The sequence below is a fragment of the Phoca vitulina genome, unplaced genomic scaffold (assembly GCF_004348235.1).
Source record: "Phoca vitulina isolate PV1807 unplaced genomic scaffold, GSC_HSeal_1.0 scaffold9, whole genome shotgun sequence".
Lineage (NCBI taxonomy): Eukaryota > Metazoa > Chordata > Mammalia > Carnivora > Phocidae > Phoca > Phoca vitulina.
The window spans coordinates 35,279,830-35,302,252 of NW_022589712.1; the positions used below are offsets into that span (position 1 = coordinate 35,279,830).

The window sequence follows — 22,423 nt, forward strand, 5'->3', positions numbered from 1 at the left end:
GGAAGGAAGGAAGGAAGGAAGGAAGGAAGGAAGGAAGGAAGGAAGGAAGGAAGGAAGGAAAGAAAGAAAGAAAGAAAGAAAGAAAGAAAAGGAAAGGAAAGGAAAAAAGAACCTGAAATGATCTTTGTCCTTTCCCCTTTCAACTTATCCTTCCTCAATTCCATCTGTCTAGCAAGAGTAGGAAAATAGTCCCAATGAGAATCTTTAACCCCTAACAGCAAAGTTAAAAAAGAAAAAAAGAACAGATGAATCATACTACAGCTGTGATGCAACTTTTGGATGATCTCTCTCACTACTGTCATTTAGCTCGATAGTCGTGCTGGGATCCAAGTGAGAGTATGGGATGTTCAGCTTTGGTCTGAGTCTACAGCTGTGTGGTGAGAATGAAGTTGGTGTCTGGGTCTGATTTGTATTAGCTTTGCAAATACATTTTTCTTTCTAATTGTTTAAAAAGTATGATAAGTACAAATACAGTGCTTTTACTATTTGTCCCAGACAAGAGAGCCTGTTTGATTATAAGATGAAAACAGACATCTGAATTTTTAGAAAATACTGAAACATTTTTAAAAGTTCTTACTTCAGATTTTTATTTTTATTTTTATTTTTTAAATAAAAAAGTTTCCTTGATATTGCAGTTCTGCTCTTCATAAACCTCATTTATAAGCCGGGATTATGAAATAGGAAACATTGTCTATACACTGACTGTTCTCTTTCATGTTTCACTCCATCAGGAAACTAAAACCCAGTGCGTACGAATTGCTACAAAAGGTAAGAGGTTTGCCTTTTTTTTTTTTTTTCCTTGAGATTCCATTCTCCAGCTTTCTAAAATGAAAGAGCTTTGTTCCCTGCTTCAGGGCTAATTAAATGTGGCACTTCTATTACAGAGTATTTGTAGTAGGGCCCAGTTAAACTGCCAGCCAAGTTCTCTGACTCACTTGGGTGTCTTTAGCACCTAATGGGGTGCTACTTTTATCCTCTAGTACTTGACTGGAGGAATCCTGTTATGAGGATAGGAAGGATTTAGAAAACCTTGGAAGGGCTTATTTCTGCCATTTAGTGTCTGAAAGGTCTTATGTTGCTGATCAACCAATATATTAGGAAAAGCTCAGCACTATCAGCTCAAAATAGCAAGTTGCTTGTTTAAAAACCTCTGTTACTTTCTGTGGTAGACAATCAGACATAAATAGGAACTGAGCTAGTCTGTGCATATGTAAGAGCAGAGATGTGGAGACCGCTCCTTATCTTCATGAGTCATACAATTCAGTTGAAGCTACTTTACCTTTTTTTTTTTTTAACTTAAAAAAATTGTTTTAATCCAGTTGATGCCAAGAAATTAGATCTGTGATGGCTGATGACCAGGGTAATCCTGCTGACATTGCATATTATAGCTTAGTTGCCTAGTTTCTTTAGGGGGAAACATTTTCATCTTTGAATGGGTATTTGGAGTTCAGGTGTGAGAAAGTCTCCTGCATTCACTATGTTTATAGTCCATTTAAGAGTTCTTTGTGCCAATGAGAGAGAGAGCTATTTGGTGTATTCTAGCAAAAGAAACAGGAAAAAGCTGTCCCCGTGCAGACGTGGGACTCCGCAGAGGGTTGGTGCTCTGGGTAGTTTCTGCCAAAATTAGTATTAAACCCACATTCATGAGCAGTAGTTGATTCATTTGGGGTAGAAATGAATGGCCATATTCTGTTTGTGCTGGCATCTTTCCTTTCATCATTTTTCTCCACTTAATCATCAATCTGCTCAATTAAGCATTTGTGTTTTACTCATGATTTGTAAAGACAATAAAGAAAGACTTTTCCCTTGACTCATGAGAAGTAATAAATAAAAAAAGCTTCACAGAAGAGAAAAAAAACACACCTTTTTTTTCAATTCAAATACTAAGATTCCTCGTAATTTTAAAAATTAAGCAATCCTTAATGACTGGATGAGAAAATATATACAGATAAACGTATAATGGATAGGCATTTATTTTATTTTAAAAGCTTAGCTTGTAGATCAAAAAATTAGAGCTGAAATTTTTAGAAGATAATGGCAGAAGACATTTAGATATATATCACCTATGTTTTTCCAGATTTAAATAGAGCCAGATATACAAAATGGTCTTGCATCATCCTCCAAGAAGCTCTTTAGATATGGTCATTCTACATATCTATAGCTGAGAAAAGAAAGCTATAAATGATACTAAAATTTTAAATTTTCTTATTTGGTTATTGAATTATTTGCATTTACACAAGCTGTTTAAATGTCATTTTATCCCTATCTCAATACATGTAAAATTATAATGATGAATATCACATGATATTTAGACTGTAGGGGAGGTGAGATTATGGTAATTGAACTTACCATGTGGCATACAATATCTGCCAGAAACCAAGAGGTAGTAAGAAAGAGTTCATTTGTGGTAGTTTCTGCTGTGTCTAGTAACCTATCCCTGCTATTTTTCTGAACCTCAGTCTGACAGTGTGGCTTAATGAGTGAGAGAAAAGGACTCTGGCCCTGGACTATCTGGGTTCAAATCCTGACTTTGCCCCTCACTTTAGTGTTGGCAAATCATTTACCCATCATCCTCAAAATAATAATATTAGAATACCCTTCTCTTACTGTTATTGTGAGGAATAAAATAGTTTATGTATATGAAATGCTTCAATAATGCCTGGCATATTGTGACTATTACATAAAAGTTAATTGCCATTTTTATCACCATCATAATTATTGCAATCATTGTGTACCTTACCTCAGAAGGACATACTGTAGTCCACCCATGTCTGTGGAGGATACATTCCAAGACCCCCAGTGGATACTTGAAACCACAGACAGTACCAAACCCTATATATACACTATCGTTTTTCCTGCCCGTGCATACTTATGATAAAGTTTAATTTATAAAATAAGCACAGTAAGAGATTATCAACAATATCATTATAAAGTAGAATAGTTATAACAATATACTGTAACAAAAGTTATGTGACTGTGACCCCTCTCTTTTTCTCAAAATATCTTACTGTACTCACCCTTCTTATTCTTGTGATGATGTGGCTTTGATAAAGCCTCTTTGATGAGATGAAGTGAGGTGAACGATAGTAGGCTACTACTGACCTTCTGACAATAAGTCAGAAAGTGGATCATGTTTCTGGACCACAGTTGACCCTGGGTAACTGACACCATGGAAATCAAAGCTGGATAAGGGTGTAATTTGTGTTATGTAGTTATGAAAGAAATATGTATAAAAACAAAACTGAATTTCTGTGATAGAGATTACTTGGAAAAAAGTAGGTTTTTTTAATTTAATTCCTTCTCTGAACATTTAGCATTTTTCCATTTATGAAAAACCACACTTTTTAGTTTAAAATCAATTTATTGCCTGACTACATTTTGCACTAACACCATTCAAGTATTAGTCAGCTTTGGAATAAATTTTTTGGTATGAAAATAAATAAGTTTTTCACAGAACATGTTGAAGACAGACTTAATAGTCAAAATGGCATAACCATATTGACTGAGGAAGAGGCATGAAGGAACCTTCTGGGCAAGGAATGGTTCAGTATTATCATAAGAATACACACAGGTAAAAACCCGTTAAACTGTATACTTAAAATGTATGTAGAGGTCCCTGGCTGGCTCAGTTGGTAGAACATGTATGTGACTCTTGATCTCAGGGTTGTGAGTTCAAGTCCCACATTGGGTGTGGAGCCTACTTTAAAAATAAAAAATGTGTGCACTGTACTAATTTAGGGGACTGAAAATTCTTATGGGAATGTGAGAGAATATAAAAGCCAAGAACAATTAGCATACATACTAGAGTAGCACGATGATTTTGAAAATTTTTTGACATGTGAGAATTGTTCTAAAAAATTTCCAGTATATATTGTTTCCTGCCTTACTGGAACTCATTCCTTATGATGCCCAACACATAAAGAGGAAATAGACATTGGCTTGATCATTAAAAAAAGTATGAAGTAAATAATCAAGGTTATAATGTCTAAAATGAAGAGTGGTGTGAACACATGTTATGAGACAAGAGAAGAGGTGTTTTGGAAGTTGTGTACATTGCAGTTAAGATCAGTGGTGCTGCCCTCTGACTCGTGTGTAGGTAAGAAGTCATTGAGAAGCCATGTGTCAGGAATGAAATGGATGGGCTGATCTAAATTATCATGAGAAACATGAAAGTCATTCCATTTATAAAATAGCAGACCCCAAACTAGAATTGTTGCAGACCTATGAAAAGGACTTTAACCAGCTGTATCTTGGAAAAGCAGTTTAAGGAGAGTAAGTTTCGGGAAAGATTTTTGTGGTACATCAAGGAGGAAGGACAACACTGGGAAGTCACTTGTGCAGTGAGGTGGGAACACCATGCAGCTTGCACTCTCAGCATGCTTAGATGCAAGTCTCTCTAACCTCTACTGAAAAGAAAGTGTTTTAGGCTGTTTAATGTAGTTTACTCTCTGCCCTTTTACATATAATTTATAACAGTGCTCTAAATCCATATATACACACACACACACATGCACACACAATTATTTGCAGATTAGTAGCTAAGATCTTGTGCTTTGTTGCCATAAATAATTTATAGTGCAATAACTATTCCTTTCTTAAAGAAATTTTCTTCATGAGTAGCACCTCTATGGTAAGATTTAAACATACCAATTTATGCAAATATTACATAAATTATAACAAAATTTACCCAAAGAATTTTCAAAAAGTACTTCTGGAAATATGCTGTATCCATATTAAACTAACAAGAGGGGGGTCCGGGTGGCTCAGTCAGTTCAGTGTCTGCCTTCAGCTCAGGTGATGATCCCAGGGTCCTGGGATGGAGTCCTACATTGGGCTCCCTGCTCCTGCTTCTCCCTCTCCCTCTGCTGTTCCCCCTGCTTGTGCTCGCTCTCTGGCTGTCTCTCTCTCAAATAAATAAATAAAAATATAAAAATAAATAAATCAATTAACAAAAGATGCATTTCAATTGAATTTTTATTTTCTCTTGTTCAATAATATTTAGTATGTTATGTCATTTAAAATTTTCTCTCTGTATAAAAAATCATTTATGGACCCGTGTATTTATTCATTTACATAAAATTATTCTCAGTGTAAAGCAAGTATGGATAAGAAATCCAAATATTGAGTATTTCCTTAAAATAAAACTGAAAAAGAAAACCAACAGTTTGAGAAATTGAAAGTGTTTTAATCTGTTTATATAAGTAGCTTATATTTTGAAACTATTTTGGCTGTGTGCAATTTCTCCCTCATCTGAATTTCTGGATTTTTGAAAGAAAACTGGTTATTTAAAATTTAATTTTAATGCAAGTTTCTGTGTTGTTTGAATCTGTTTATTTTCCCAAAAAAAAGTCACATTTCCACTGATAAAAGCCATCACATTTGGTAGAACATAAAAATGTGCAATATATGTAAATTTATTTTAACATAGCATTTAAGGTAAAAAGGAGGGGTTTACTTTAAGTTAATAAAATAAGGCTCTATTTTATATTATGACAAACGCTTAAATTCCCAAGTCACGAATGGATTTTATTCCAAATCTCCATTTGTAAATAGTTTGCTTTGGCAGACTGTTGTTTGTCTACCCATTAGCCATTCTTTGACTTCTTCCAATTTCATTTGGATATCAGTATTCTAATCATTCATTTAGCAAGTATTTATTTAATGCCTGTAAATTACCACACAATGTTCTAGGCCCTGGGGATCTCATTTAGCAAGTATTTACTTAAGGCCTATAAATTACCACACAATGTTCTAGGCCCTGGGGATAAAGCAGTGAAATAAAGAGAAGAAAGACCTTACTTCCGTGGAACTTAAATTCCAGTAGAGGAAACAGACCAGACAAAATAAATATGTGATATGTCAGATGGTGATACCTTCTTTGGAGAGAGATGAAGCAGTAATGGGGGGGGGATGGAAATTCTGGGGCACGTGTCTAGGCCATAACTATTTCACATACAGTGATTAGAGAAAGACTCCCTGGTAAGGTCAAGGACACGAGGCAGTAACCCCTGTGGGGAAAGATCACACAAGGCAGAAGGAACACGTGCAAAAACCTTGAGGAGAATGTGTCCTTAGCTGCTCAAGAAAGGTGAGCTCAGACTGAGGGGATGAATCAGATGGGTTCAAATCAGCAGCCCTCAAACTTCAGCGTTAGTAGAATCATCTGGAGGCCTTGTTAAGGAGATTGCTGGTCCTTAACTCCAGAGCTTCTGTATCATAGGCCTGGGGAGGGGCCCAAGAATGTGCATTTCTAACAAGTTTACTGCTGATGCTGATGCTCCGGGGACCACACTTTGAGAACCGCTGATCCAAACAAATCCCATGCACCTGGCCAGTGATTGCTTTAGGTTGTGTATGTCACTCCGTTTTGGTCAGGGAGATCTAAGGATCTGTCTTCTGTCGGGTGTTCTAACAAATTGGTTCCTTTCTGATTTATAGAAGAGAGATGGCAAGAACAATCTTCAACCCATCTTTCTTATCTTGGGGCATTGTTTTGTAAAGTTGTGATATTAGTTGTGATATTAAAATTGAGAGCAAAACTGGCTAAAAAGAAGGGAAAGTCAAGGAAAACAAATAAGCCAACTCCAAGCCCAAACAGCTCTGAGCTTTTGAATTACCCATTGCTAGAACTCCTTAACCCCAGATATTTATGTTTGAAAAAACAAAAGTCTTTTTTTTAAAACACTTGTTTTTAAAGATTTTATTTATTTATTTGAGAAAGAGAGTGAGAGAGAGAGAGCACGAGAGGGGGGAGCGTCAGAAGGAGAAGCAGACTCCCTGCTGAGCGGGGAGCCCAATGCGGGGCTCGATCCTGGGACTCCAGGATCATGACCTGAGCTGAAGGCAGCCGCTTAACTGACTGAGCCACCCAGGCACCCCGAAAAAAAAAAGTCTTTATGGAAATCACTACTTGTGGGTAATCTGTTCCCTGCAGCAAATAGTGTCTGAGCTGATGTTAGATTTTTATTTTACCTTGGGAATAATATCTTTAAAAATAGTGGTTTGGGTCCAATGTGATACGTCAAGGACAAATTATTTCATACAGTGATTGCAAGAAAGCACCTAAAATCCATATAACCTAATCATTACCAATGGCATTTAAAAAATAAGGAATTCCCTGGGCGACTGGGTGGCTCAGTCAGTTAAGCGTCCAGCTCTTGATTTTGACTCAGGTCATGATCTCAGGGTCGTGAGATTGAGCCCTGGTCGGGCTCCATGGTCTATGTGGGGTCTGCTTGAGATTCTCTCTCTCTCTCTCTCCCTCTGCCCCTTCCCCTGCGCGTGCACGCCCACGCACTCGCTCTCTCTAAAATAAGTAAATAAAATCTTTAAAAAATAAATAGGGAATTCCTTTTAGGTGTCACTCTAGAATACCAGGAACACATCCTTACTGGCCTTCCGAGAGAGCTAGAAAGAAGGAACCCAGACAGTTTCACCAGAAACTGTGGAAAAAGGGGAATTCCAAAAGCTAAGGCATGCATATTTGCATTCATCCATTTACTTATTAGCAGTTTATTCATTCTTTTGATAAACCTAAGTTGACATGTGATTGTGAAGGATGCCTGTAAGGTGGGTTTAATTCATTTTATTTATCCGTGTCCAGGGAATGGTCTAAATCAGATGATTATTAACTCAGAATACTGCTTATTTTAAACAATGATATGCAGTCTTCCCTGATTCCTCAGAAATATCTTGACTTCATTGCTAGTGTGCATTTTAAACATGCATTCCAATATTAAGAAAAATTCAGTTGTCATGAAAGAGTAGGTGTGCATGAGGGCGCCTGGGTGGCTCAGTTGGTTAAGCGACTGCCTTCGGCTCAGGTCATGATCCCAGAGTCCTGGGATCGAGTCCCACGTCAGGCTCCCAGCTCAGCGGGGAGCCTGCTTCTCCTTCTGACCCTCTCCCCTCTCATGCTATTTCCCTCTCTCTCTCAAATAAATAAATAAAATCTTTAAAAAAAAAAAAAAAAGAAAGAAAGAGTAGATGTGCATGAAAGATTTTATTCAAAATATATAATTAGAATATGCAAACATTGGTAATATTTTAATTTACTTTTTTTCTTTCTTCCCTCTTTTGCTGCCTATTCCCTAATTGCTGGAAAAAAAGTAGGATTTTTTTAAGCACTTTCATAACCTTAATTTTGTCTCATGGCGCTTTTGTCAAATCTTTCTTTATGCCCTTTTCTTTGAGTGTGCAGATGGATAAAAGTGCCTTTTTAAGTGATTAGACATTCAGAAAAAGCAAACATGGGAAGAAAAAGAACACTTAGTCTGTCAAGAAGCTGCAGTAAAACCATGGAAGCTCCAGTTGGTTGTACCATGTGTGTAGAAGATACTTGACTGAATCCATTCCCACCATATTTACCACAGAGGAATTTGAACTTGAGTACGACTAAATCTCAGCTCTTAAAATGCACTTCTGTGCCTTATCTCTTAGAGAGCTCACACCTGAGGTAGAGGGTAGATTGAAAGCAGGGGTGAGGTCTAAAGAAAAAATATATTTAATTGGGCTTCAGGGTCTAAAATCCTAACTTTACGTTTTTTTAATTGTACTACTCTGCTTTGTTTTGCCAGCTACATTTGATGAAAATGTTAAAGCATCAGGAAGAAATGTCGGATTCTTTTATGCCCCTGTTTTAAGCTGATAGTAACGGAGGTCAACTATGGTAGTTTAGTCTGGCCATTAAGAAACTCTGGGTGGGGGTGTAGCTTTTCTTGGTCCCAAGGATAGAATAGGCTTTCAAAAAAACTGCCAACTCTTCTGACAAACTGTAATCCTTGAGAATAACTTTGTTTTTCGTCTGAATGCCTAAGTGCTCTTGCTTTCTCCTGCAAGGGAAGAGTGTGCCTCATTCCTCCTATTAGATCTGTGTACTAGCTTTCAGAAATTAATCTGATTTCGGGTTACATTTTTCTTGAACTCGGAAGGGAGGAAATTACAAAAAAAAAATATATTAGTAATAGAGTAATAGACTACAGCCTGAGAGAAATGAAAGCATATCTAAGTGAAACCAAGCTGGGAACAAGTACAATTTTAATAAAGCTTAAATCAGTGGTTCATGGCTTGGAACTAACCTCTGTTAGACACCGGCATTTCCTGGTGCTTTGTCAAAGGCCTTATCATTGTAAATCCTTTTTTTCTTTTTTTCATAGAGAAAAAGTTACTAAAAAATTAATAGCTAATAGATTTTTAAACATGTTTGGGAAACAAAGATATCCTTTTGTTTTTGAAAAACTAGAGTTGCAATGAGATATCACCTCACACTAGTCAGAATGGCTAAAATTAACAAGTCAGGAAACGACAGATACTGGCGGGGATGCGGAGAAAGGGGAACCTCCTACACTGTTGGTGGGAAGGCAAGCTGGTGCAGCCACTTTGGAAAACAGTATGGAGGTTCCTCAAAAAGTTGAAAATAGAGCTACCCTATGACCCAGCAATTGCACTACTGGGTATTTACCCCAAAGATACAAATGTAGTGATCTGAAGGGGCACCTGCACCCCAATGTTTATAGCAGCAATGTCTACAGTAGCCAAACTATGGAAAGAGCCTAGATGTCCAATGACAGATGAATGGATAAAGAAGATGTGGTATATATATCCAATGGAATATTATGCAGCCATCAAAAAAATGAAATCTTGCCATTTGCAACAATGTGGATGGAACTAGAGGGTATTATGCTAAGCGAAATAAGTCAATTAGAGAAAGATAATTATCATATGATCTCACTGATATGAGGAATTTGAGAAACAAGACAGAGGATCATAGGGGAAGGGAGGGGAAAATGAAACAAGATGAAACCAGAGAGGGAGACAAAACATAAGAGACTCTTAATCTCAGAAAACAAACTGAGGGTTGCTGGAGTGGTGGGGGGTGGGAGGGTTGGAGTGGCTGGGTGATGGACGTTGGGGAGGGTATGGGCTATGGTGAGCACTGTGAATTGTGTAAGACTGATGAATAACAGACCTGTACCTCTGAAACAAATAATACATTATATGTTAATAAAAAAAAAAAAAACTAGAGTTGAATAAAAATGTAGTATTCCTTAATGGAATCAAAGTCTAATGAAATTGTCCAAAATTTTTATTATTCAGAAATCTCTTAGAATGAAGAATCGTCTGCATGGGCTGTAAGGTTTACAAGGCTAGAGGTGATAATCTGTCTATATTTGTTTTATCTGTGCCTGATATTTAATATAAATGTGGTCAATCTCTTTGGAATGGATAGATGGATGAATGAATGAATGAATGAATATTGTTGTCCAGAAGTGTTCTACTTTTGAATGCCCTGAAGATATAACAGTTTTTTTCTACTACATGTTTATTTAATTGGCATAATTTAGAAATAATTTTGAAGTGTTTTATTCTTCTACAGAAAAAGAAAAAATTAATATGAATAAAATTCTTGCCCTCTTAGTATTCCAGTCAGCTCTTGCTTCCCCTCCATCTAAGCTGGACTATACTCTTAGAATGGACAAAATGTAGAAAGGAAAGTTTTGCCTGAGTTATTAATTTCATTATTTCTTATATTATTTTTTACTTTTTTTATAAGGAAAATAAGTTTAAAAAGTAAATTTTTACCCACCCACCCCCCCCACTGGGTAGAAAGTATTTTCATTACTATAAATAGAGGAAGCACGTGATATACAAACCCCTGACTTTTAAAAGCTTATGGTACAATTCATGACACGTATAACAGGCTTGAGAAAAGTTAAAGACTAGAAAAAATACAATATAAATTGTATGTGTAATATAAGTATGTGTCTTACACAAGTATTCTACTAAAGCAGTGGGGAGTTTTCAAAAACAGCAAAGGTTACAGATAGGAAATTTCTGGCAAGTGATAAATTCTAATCTCTGTCTTAAGAAGCCAATTGAACTTTATCTAATTATTATATTTATTTATTATTTTATCATTTTTAGCAATTACATATTACAAAGATATTCCTAGTTTATTTTGTAAGCACTGTAGGGACTTCAAGAGCATTTACTCTACGTTTGTAATAAACTACTTTTAAAACTGAAAAAAATCCTTATATACACCAATCTGCTATATGCAGAATATATTACCTAATATCTTCCCTTAAGGTTTGCTGTTAAGTTTCTTTATTTCTGAAAAGATGTAAAAATAAAACTTCTCCTCTGCCTCTGCTTTTAAGTATATCTTGAAATTGCAAAATGAGTAACTAAAGCGATAGTGTCATTTGCAAATGCAGATATTGATTATGTGCAACCAAAAGAATATGAAAATAAATAGGTCCCTAACATACTGCAGCTACCACTCATAACCCTTGATTTCAAATTTAACACTGAATGGTTTTTCTGTTTTTACTGATTGGTTTTATAAATAATGGAAATGGTATTGGTAAGTAAATTTGAACTTACAAACTTATATTAATAAAATATATTCCATTTAGTATTTGTTTTACAAAATGAGTTTACACTGAAAAGTTTGGAATCCCTGATCTGAATCATGCCCTCATTTATGGATGAGAAAACTGATTTTATTTAGGATTTGATTTCCAAAGTGGAATAGATCGTTGAAAGTGTAGGCACAGAAACCAACCCCTTGTACTTTTTTCAATATAGCACACTTATTCCACACTGCCTGTCTAGAATCACCAGCTTAAATACCAATATATGTTCAGGCCCCATCTTCATGTCAGCCGAGGCAATAGGATTACCAGAAGTTCATTATAGTAATCATTTCTCTCATGTGATTAAGAAGAATTCAGAGATGTTTATTTGGGAATGTATACTGATAGCATCAAACTGAGGATGTTAATACTTTATCGGGGAGAATTTTATAATTTAGAGTTTCACTCAAACAATATCAACAGCAAAGTCTTAATTATTACCTTTAATTCTAGACTATTGTGTCAGTCACTGAAGAGAATGAAGTCACCTTGCTACTCCTAGAACATTCCAGAAACATTTATGAGGAAGGGTAAAAACAACCTTATCTGACAGAGCAAAGATGGCAAAACATCTGGTGATAGGATTATCTCTCCCCACGATCCCTTTGTTCAAGCTGTCAATCAAAATGGAACCTGTTATCATTTCTAGAGAATCATATTGTATTAAATAGATAAGTGATTTGTAACTCATAGTCATTCTTGGTTTGGGGCTCTGTGGTAGGCGGAATAATGGGCTCCCTAAAGATGTCCATGTTCTAATCTCCAGATTACCTTACATGGCAAAAGAAATTTTGCAGATGTATTGAGTTAAGGATCTTGAGATGGGGAAATTAGTCTGGATTGTCCAGCTAGACTTAGTGTCATCATGAGGGATCTTATAAACGGGAGGGGGGAGGGTCAGAATCAGGGAAGGTATGTGAGGACAGAAGCAAGGATTGGGAATGATGTGCATTGCAGAGCGAGAAAGGGGCCCTGAGACAAGGAATGCAAATGGCCTCGGGAAGATGGAAAAGACAAAGAAACCATTTTCCCCCTTGAGCCTCCAGGAGGAACACAGACCAGCCAACACCTTAATTTTAGTCCTGCAAGTCTCATGTAGGACTTCTGACCTCTAAAAATGTAAGATAATGAATTTGTGTTGTTTTAACCCACAAATTTGTGGTAATTTGTTTCATCGTGAAAAGTTACTATTGCAGATTTTAGCACCTGTAAGTGCTGTGAGACTTTGGAATCGGGCAGTGGGCAGAGGCTTGGAAAAATTTTGAAGAGCATGATAGAAAAAGCCTAGATTGCCTTTAACAGACTGTTAGTAGGAATATGAACGTTTAAAGTCTCTGCCAGGAAGGGCTCAGAAGAAAATAAGGAACAGGTTATTGGAAACTGAAGCGAAGGAGATCCTTGTTACGTGGCAGAAATTCAGCTGAATTATGTCCTACAGTTGTGTGGGAAGCAAAATTTATAAACAGTGAACTTGGCTATGTAGGTGAGGAGTTTTCCAAGCAGTGTTGAAGTTGCAGCCTTTCTAAAAACACCCCACATGTTGTATATACATATATATGGAGAGACAGACACACTCACACGTGTGTGTGTATATATATATATATATGTTGATGTTATTACTATCTTTATACAGCGGTGGTACAGATTCCCTATTTTAATCTTTTGATTTTGAAGAAGGTAAATGCTAAATTACAGAAAACTTAAAGTATTTTTATTCTTAGCAATTAAAAACAGGTCTTCAGAGTGAATCCCCACATGGGAAGGATTACATGAGCTTTATTGTGATATTATGGTAACAAGAGTTCTGCCTCTCTTTTTTCCTACATTTTTATCCTATTGGAGGGAAAAAAAAGATTAAAATCCAGTTTGGCCTTATTATAACACTCGGCAAATGTGTTTTAGAGGATTGGTTTATGATTTTTACTCCATAGTAGACAAAGTATTCTTTATCCTCTATCAGTTAAGTGTCTGATATTATGCATTCTATTCAATTTTTAATGAAATGTGGATTACTTTAAAGATTATCTCTCTGATTTAATACATGGCATTAGAGTAGAAAGTTAATTGGATCTTTCTTGAATAAGCAGTGACCACTATGTGTGATTGATAGGAGGAAAAGATAGTAAATGACATATTTTTGAATTTATGTGTTGAACTTTTCGATTAGTATTTTTTGTGATCAGTTTTCTCAAGTAAATTATGTAGCCCCTATTACCCTTTTAAAAACTATGGAGAAATTCTAATTTCTTTTAAAAATAAAAATTTCTCAGGTTTTGTGAAAATGAGATATAAAAAAAAAGTCACATACTTGAGCACATATATAGTTTAGTGTGTTTTCATTTTAAATACAGAAAGTGGATGCTGTCACCCAAACATCTAAATAGTTCTAGATCTATCTCCTGTTTTGACAAGGATCTCAACTGAGCTTCAAAATTTGGAATCTTGTTCACTTCTTACAATTTTTTTTCTCTTTTATTCAAGAGCTTCTGCTGAATTTAGTGGCAAAGAGATTGTCATTCCTACTTCATTCTTTAAGGAAATACAGAAATTCATCCGCTTGTAAATATGATGGAGGGGACAGTGATAGCCACCACATTTTTGTATATCCTTGGTAGTAGTTCACAGTTTGAGTATCACTGACCCTTAAGTACACACAAATCATCCTTTTAAAACAATGCTCCTCTTCCTGATAGCTGTTTGTGTATGCAGCTGTGCTTCCATATTGCAAATTCAGAAAGACGATGTTCTGATTACTAGCTGCTGTTATTTACTACACCCAGCTTTGCATCTGTGCCTCGTAAAGATCTCAAGTCTTTGCTTTTGAGGAAACCACCCATACTTGTATACCTCCTACTTTCCTGGCCTATTTGCTGCTATTATTTCCCAGATGAAAATCTAACTGGGCTATGCTTTTGAGGGAGGGCTTCACTGTACTAGTAAAACTTTTCCTTTGCTCACTTCCATAATCATCATCTCGGGTCTGACTCCTTTATAGAAAGCTTCTTTGTATTGGCCAGTTATCTTTCTGACGAGTTTAGCCGCTATGGTAGATAGTTTAGAGTAAACATGGTTCATTGTTGGTGGTCTAACAGTGTATAAAAACTAGAATTGGAGAATTTTTGTACAGAGATAAGGAAGAAAGAAAATTAAAGGTCCTGAGGAATATGTAGCTGGGACATCACCGCATATAATTCAGGCTATGCTCTAGGCTTTCCTGCCACATCACTTTTTCGGAAGTGGTAATGGTAACAGCTACTTTACTGGTGTGTGATTGGGTTTTTTTAATTTAAATTTCACATCATCATGGTGAACAATAGTCATCCCTTAAATACATCTTTGTCCATTGCTTAATTTCCTATACCTAATAATTTCACCAGCTGCTAAACATTGGAAATTTGGTCATCCATTCAGAATGTATTTATTTTGTGTGCTCATTCTCTGTCAGGCTCTAGGCCAGATATTGAACTCCAAGAAAGATAGTTGTGGGATGGAGGGCATGGCACCTGTATGCAGTTACTCTGCAGAGCAGTTTGGGGCAAAAATAGTCATTGGCCACATCTGTCTTCAATCATGAACTATCCTCCTCCTCGTGTAGATTCCTCAACTCTGCCAAGATGTATTCTTGGAAGTAGGATGCTTCCCTTTTCATTTTGGGGGAATATTTACAGTCTGTGTTATAGATCTGCTATAATTTAGAATTTGCTAATAACCTCCATTAAGCAAGTATATTCTTGTGTGAAAATTATGTTGGCTTTTTGGTTCAGATTTTATAAAACGAATCACTAATCTAATGCTGTATTGTAAAAATTTTATACATTTACCTCATGTGGGATCTTTTTCAGACTTACTTATGATCATTGAGGTGTATCTGTATTTCTACCTATATATTAAAAATATACAGATCTTTGAAATTGCAATCATCCTAAAGTAATAGTTTAGGGCTTTCATTTTTTTAACTTTCATTTTTTTAACTTAAAACAGATATTCCACTGTATGAATGTGTGTTTAGTCCTTCTTCTTTTGGTAGACATTTAAGGCTGTTCGTGTTCCTTGCTATTACATGCAGTAATGGAAGAAACATCCTTGGCAAAGATCGTTACGTTCTTTGTTATAGGATAAGTTTCTAAAAGCAATGTTTCTAAGTCATGTGATGTAAACATCTTTTAAAATAACTACAGCCAAATTATAATCAAAAAGTATTATACAGATTTACGTTTCAAGCAATATAATAGAATGCTTGTTTCTCCAATCCTTATCACTACTAATTGATACCACTCTTTTAAGATTTTGCTTATCTAATGGGTAAATATGGTTAACATTTTATTATATTTTATTCTTAAATGATTGACATAATCATACCACCATGTGTTTTAAAACTGTCCCATAGGGCGCCTGGGTGGCTCAGTTGGTTAAGCGACTGCCTTCGGCTCAGGTCATGATCCTGGAGTCCCTGGATCGAGTCCCGCATCGGGCTCCCTGCTTGGCAGGGAGTCTGCTTCTCCTTCTGACCCTCCCCCCTCTCATGTACTCGCTCTCTCTCATTCTCTCTCTCTCAAATAAAAATAAATAAAATCTTTAAAACTGTCCCATAAAGAATGAAGAGATGATGGGGCGCCTGGGTGGCTCAGTTGGTTAAGCGACTGCCTTCAGCTCAGGTCGTGATCCTGGAGTCCCGGGATCGAGTCCCGCATTGGGCTCCCTGCTTGGCAGGGAGTCTGCTTCTCCCTCTGACCCTCTTCCTCTCGTGCTCACTGTCTCTCATTCTCTCTCTCTCAAATAAATAAATAAAATCTTAAAAAAAAAAAAAAGAATGAAGAGATGATCGCTTGAATGTAGTCAAGTATTCAATTTATAGGTAGCATTCTGTTTCAAGTCAATGAATGAAAAATTAACAAACATTCCAAGCTCTTGCTTGTATTGAAGTCCGATGCTTAGGGAAAGCCTGAAAGTGCTTTCATTTGGTTTGGAATATCTTTAAGTACACAGCGGTTCTATCACAATTCCTGAGCTGTTACAGATTCTAAATCGTTTTGGTTTCTGATAACTTTTATTAATCTCCGACAGTCTCTGATTTCAGAATTCTTTAGACTTTCTTACATTGAGAAGTGCAGCATCCCTAGATGTTATGAAAGGACTGTGCTTTTTATTCTTTAAAAACAAACAAGATGTATCAAAAAAATAATCAAAATGGAAGAAGGCATGAGTAGCCAGAGGAATAAGTTGGAATTCATTAAGAAAGCCAGAGGCAAATGTGGAAAGTATTTTTAAATTCACTCCTAAGAGAACTTCTTTTAAAGTAGTTAATTGAAAAATTCCCTCAACACTTTGCAAAATGACAAGATTGATGCTGCAACAATCATAAAAAATCCATAAAGTACATTAGTATTTTAAATTTCTGCTGGAAAAAAAATAGTTAACTCTCTTTTAAGATATATAACCAAGTGGGAAAAAAAAGTTATAAAAATACGCACATTGCCACTTAAGTTCAGTTTGACTTCTGTTTACCAGATGTTTTGATGGAAGTCTTTTTTCAGTGTTCAATATAATGCTGTCTGGGAAACATTGCTGGGAAACCTCTAAGCTGTATATCCTGTTTGTTGATAAAGAACATATGGTTTTGGAAATCAGTGTTAAAACCACATGGAAATTTTTTGTGAAACAAAAATTTTAGTTTTATTCTCAATTGTAAAAATCTTAAAGAAGAAAGAGTTCACCACAATATATACAGCCATCTAAAGTGATAGATTGCAGAGAAAATAGAAGAATATTGCATATTGCTAAACTACTGATTACTTCTGTTTTAGTTTCAGAGGAATTCAGTTTTAGAATTGACCAAGTAACCAGTGATGTGCTCATCTCCCTAGCACAATCTGTTGTCATGATCACTAGATATGTATTGAGCAAAATGGTGCTAAAATGATTTTTGTAGATAATTAAAAATATAACTACCTGTTCTTTGTTTTTCTTTATCTAAATAAAGACTCCATTGAAATAAATATGGAGTAAAATCCTAATTATGCTAGACTTCCTAAAATTTAAGTGTTATATGAATAAGAAAACCTCAATTTGATTTTCTAAGTATTATTTGAAGATATACATTCTTAAACCTTGATAGGCAAAGGTTCCAGGAGGCTCTGAGAACTCTGGAGCCTCAGTCAGATAACCCTCTCTGAGGGCTGATTTGCCCCACATTTGCATCATGCTTTTATTTGGATCTGTTCACAGGAACAGTTGCTCATCATGCAGGGTATCGGAAAATGACCTAAATTAACTTTTCTGCAGGAAGTAGAGGGACCTCAGGATAGGATACTCCAGTTTCAAATTTTCCCGAGATGTAAATTAATTCAGTCTTTATCTGGAATGACTTAAATGACTTAGTATATAACATCTCTTATGCCTCTCAAAAAGGATCTATCAGGACAGAGGAGTAGCTCTAGTGATCAAATATACAGGACTGCCGCTTGCTGAAAGAAGGTAGAAAAATCTGATTAGTCCAGAATAAAAGGGTGGGGGAGGTGGTGGCATGGGAATAAGACTCCCTTCCAAGCACAAATAAAAGAATGAGTTAGGAAGGAGACTGAAAGAATTCCGGTCATTTACTTTTACTTTCAAAAAAAAATCAGGGATGATTGGTAGTCCTTTTCAAGGATCCCCTATAATTTGGGGATGTATCTGTTTTTTTGCCATTTTGTTAATTCTTTATTTCCCATATGTATTTCAACATTTTATTACATCCTCGTCATGTGGTGCATGAGGGATAAACAGTCTCAAGAGTACTAAGATGAAGAAGAGGTGTTTACTGCCCTTAGGTACTCACCCCCTCATTGCTTTTCCATGGTCTTCCCATTTTCCAGTGAAGAAACTTTTCTCTTGTCTATGGATAACAACTATCACTTGTCTTAAATCTTTTTTTTTTTTTGTAATCATTTCTTACCCATAAAGTTAGTGTTCCCTCTGTAAGTAATTATGTTGCAAGCAGTCATCTTACCGTTTGGCTATCTAAAGGGTTAAGTATTTGTCTCCAAAGATGTCCCAGATGCAGCTACTCCCAGGAGCAGGCTGTGACCCCCACGGATTATCAAACTTGTAAAACTCGGTAGTTTTGTTGGGTTCTTCCTCCCACAGCCCTTGGACTCCCTTTGGTTGTCTGTGCCTGTTCACATTTTGAGGCGTGATTGTGGAACAGAGGTTCCGCACTCTGGCAGTCCCCACATAGAACTATTTTGTAAGACCTTCACCCTCGTGAAAGAAAATCCACTCAATGTACCAACATACATCATTTAAAATAATTTAAAGTAATAAAGTTTCTGACCTTAATATAAAAAAGAGCTAAAGGAAATAACTTCAAATAATGCGTACCTCCTTACCTAAATGATTGGACACAACTACGTGAAGATACAAGGAATACTCTGCTGCGATTCTCAGACTCTGCAAGTGAAACAACTATTAATGCAGACTGCCTTGCCTACCTCTCCCAGCCTTAAATATAATAGAGCCTCAATTCTAATCACTGGGAGACCAAAATCTCCCCACGCATTTTCTAGATGCCTCTGGAGGTCACTATCTGCCCTCCCGAGAACCGCCGTCATAGAATTTAATCTTCAACACTAGTGCTTATTTTTGACATTTGTCTCTATTTGGTTCCTCCAAGAAAAATATTCCTGAGGAGTTTTTATGAGCACAGATCTTAGGATACTTTTTTTAGTCCCTAAAACAGAACCCAGACATGCCACACTTGGGCATGACCCATTTCAATAAGTATATCTTCAAGTGGCAAATTATAGAGTGAACATCTGGATTTCCTTATATTATATCATTACCATGTTGCCGTCATGTGTCAGATTGATATTGGTAAAAACCACTCACTGAAGGATTTGGTAATGTTTCGTAAAAAGAATATAATTGTTCTTAATCAGTAATGTCCTTTGAGTGGGAGGATAGCTTTTTAAGCAGCAGAAAATGAGAAGCCCCTGAATTTTCTTCAACCGACACGAACAACATTCAGTCATTTCAAAATCTTCCTGTCTTTCCCACTTGCATCTCTCTCTTTGCTGGTGTGTCTTTCTCACGTGGCTCACACAGCTCTGAAACACAGTATTCCTTCAGATAGGGCTTCTTTAACAAGTTTTTCGGGGTATGCCATCTTGATGTAAACATTTCACTCAGTTAATCCACAAGTATGTATTAAAGACTTAAATAAATACTCCGGTTCAGCTCTCTGTCAGCATATTTTGCTTATCTTCTGATTTCCCAGCCCTTTTCATTCAAATTAAAAACAAAACAGAAATAGCATCTGACACAACTGTTTGATTCTCCAAAGAGAAATTCTAAAATATAAAACTTTAACAGTTTTAACCATTGAAACTGCTAACACTTAAGTGTGGTAAAACATTGTTGATGGCCTGTTTTAGGATCTGTGGAGACTGCAGGTTTCACAGAACTCAGAACCCTTTTTTCTGTTTGTGTCCGTCTCTCCCCTGACTCGTCAACTTTACAGTGCTCTGGATATTTAATATCTTTGTACTGACTGCATGAACGAATGAATGTGTGAATGAATACAACCTGTTCGTTAAACATGCAAGTATGAGAATTTAAACATGCATATATATTTCTTTGATGAAGATCTTAATGATTCCCTTTATCAAAGGGAAGCTCATACTAAGCACTTTGGTTGATATGCTGCTCATCAAAAATCAGTTATCAGTTTGAACGTAGGTTATAGCTTTCTATGACGTTGCTAGATTATTTCCGAAAACAAGCTGAGCTGCCTTCCCTGCCTTTCTCTATAAGGAGGTGCGTTTAGACTCTCATTGCCTTAGCTGTGCATATAGTTCTTTCTGCTGATTTTTTTTTTTAATGTACTGCCCTTTGTATAAAAAACATAGTATGGATAACATCATTTTGAGAATGGTCAAGTTACCCTGTCTATACAGTTATTGACCAGGACATAGCTTGTACTGGAGGCCTGGTCTTCACTCAAGGAGCTGGTCCTAAGTGTACAGGAACACTTACATTTCTATGAAGATGTGTGATCCCTGAGGCATTCAGAGCCTCAGAGGCCCCCATAGGACCCTAATCAGAACCAGTATTGCATACAAAACCTTTCCTGACTGGTGAAATTGACCTTTCCTCACCAACTTTACCTTAATAATACATAATTTTCCATTAAATGTAAAACCACCATTTCACTTAACTTCTACATCTGTGTGTCAGTAAAATGAAAATTTGTCTTCATGCAATAATAGCATACATATGCTGTTCTAAAATCCGCAGAAAATCTGGCAAGGTGAACATTGTGAAGATAGCTGTGATCTCGTGAAGTTTGAACATAGTACTAAAATCCTTGGAAGGAGATTTGTCAGTTAGATTTTCATACTCTAAATCTGACTTCAGCAACTGCTACCTTCCACCACAATTTATCCATCCACTGTGCCTCAGGATCTCCAGACACTGCCCAACAAAATCCACTTTGAAATGAAGAGCGCAGCTCTGGCGTCTGCACCAGGCCCCAATGGTGCCCTTATGTACGCAAATCAGGAGTGCTTTTCAGGGACTAGGAACAACTGGAAACAATTTAGAAATACTAACAATGTGCTCATTCTTCTTCTGAGGTCTCCACATATACTGCCCCCCCTCACTTCCCAAAAGCCCATGTTGTCTTCACCCACATTCCCATCCGTTGTTCTGACGTAAAAACTTCACTGCTTTTTCCCTGGGAAGATCACATAGCTTAGAACTAATACAGGTATACCCAGGGGTTATCAAAATTAATCTTTTAAAGAATATTTATCCTCCCAGGGAATAAGATCTGGTCCCGGGTCCAGGCAATACGTCCTGAGTGTGCTTTTGTCTTCACATGATGAACCTCACTGCTGCTCATGTTCTTTCAGTAACCAAACCGCCATCTGTGACAGATATTACGGACCGACTCCTTTCTTCATGGGATTGATACTTTAAAAACAAAAACAAAGTGTAGACCCACCAAACCTTTCAACCCTTGGAAACCTGAATTATTGCATCTATTCATCCTCTTAAAGAGGTGAATGGTTTCACTCTGAGAGTTTAATTGACTGTTCATGTCTGATGTTGATTTTTTTAAAAAATCTGGTTACAATCAGTTTCTAGGCAAGTCAGACACTGTGAATGCCCCCCATATGTTTGGTTGAGAATTTCTTGGATTATAATGAGAGTTTAGAATTACTCTCCTAGTCTCCTAGAAGTATGACTTGATGAAGCTATCAGAGCTTGGCCTTTACAGACCTTTAACAAAATAGCAAATCTCCTATTAACTGAATTAGATGATTGGGGAAGCTTGTGGGAAGCCGTATGACCCCTCATACAGAACCAGAAGCCAGAGGAGGAAAACCACAAGGAGGCTGACAAACACTGCACAGAATCCAGAAGCAGGGGGTAGGGTGGGACAGGAGCCAACCAGCCTTGCCTTGGAAGGAAGATTAAGCTGGAGGCAGAACTTAAGAGTAGTCTGGGGGCAAGAGGCAGCAACCAGAAGAAGGCTCCGTAGTCTGCTTGGTGCAGAAGCTGGAAATTAGGAACAGGTCAGAGGTCAAAATCAGGCAGGATTTTGAGAGATCATAGCAGGTGCAATGAACCAGAAACAATTGGACCGTTCAAATAACACCTGCCTTCCACAGGAAGTCCTTGTTCTTGTGACTGCTGGTAGACTGTCGTTCAGCCGAGCCTGACACAAGTGCAGTTAGTAACTTGTCCCACCTGTGAGTCCTAACACTGGCTGAGGGTAGAGAAAAAGGCCAGGCATGAGAGTGAGAAAGGACGATGATTCAGACAGGTTACTAGACCAACTGGCCAGATCCTTTTCTTATAGGGAAAGTAGAAATTTGTCTTTGCCATTTTAAATTCTTATGTTTCTTAAGCTACTTAGTTCAAAATTTACAAACTGAAAGATACAGGAAAAGATGAAGGAAGAAAAAAGGAGGCAAAGCCCAATTTGATTACAGAAACATTTGGGGGATGGGGGATTGGGGGAT

The 22,423-nt window shown here is 36.8% G+C and overlaps 1 protein-coding gene across 13 annotated transcripts in view; it reads left to right on the forward strand.

The window, feature by feature from the left end:
- Positions 1–22,423, forward strand: part of PTPRK (protein tyrosine phosphatase receptor type K) — a 554,769-nt gene that overhangs the window by 459,088 nt on the left and 73,258 nt on the right. For all 13 annotated transcript variants that reach the window (XM_032407893.1, XM_032407895.1, XM_032407898.1 and 10 more), the window contains exon 13: positions 732–768. In XM_032407893.1, coding sequence (XP_032263784.1) covers positions 732–768 — 37 coding nt within the window. The remainder of the gene's footprint in view (positions 1–731; positions 769–22,423) is intronic.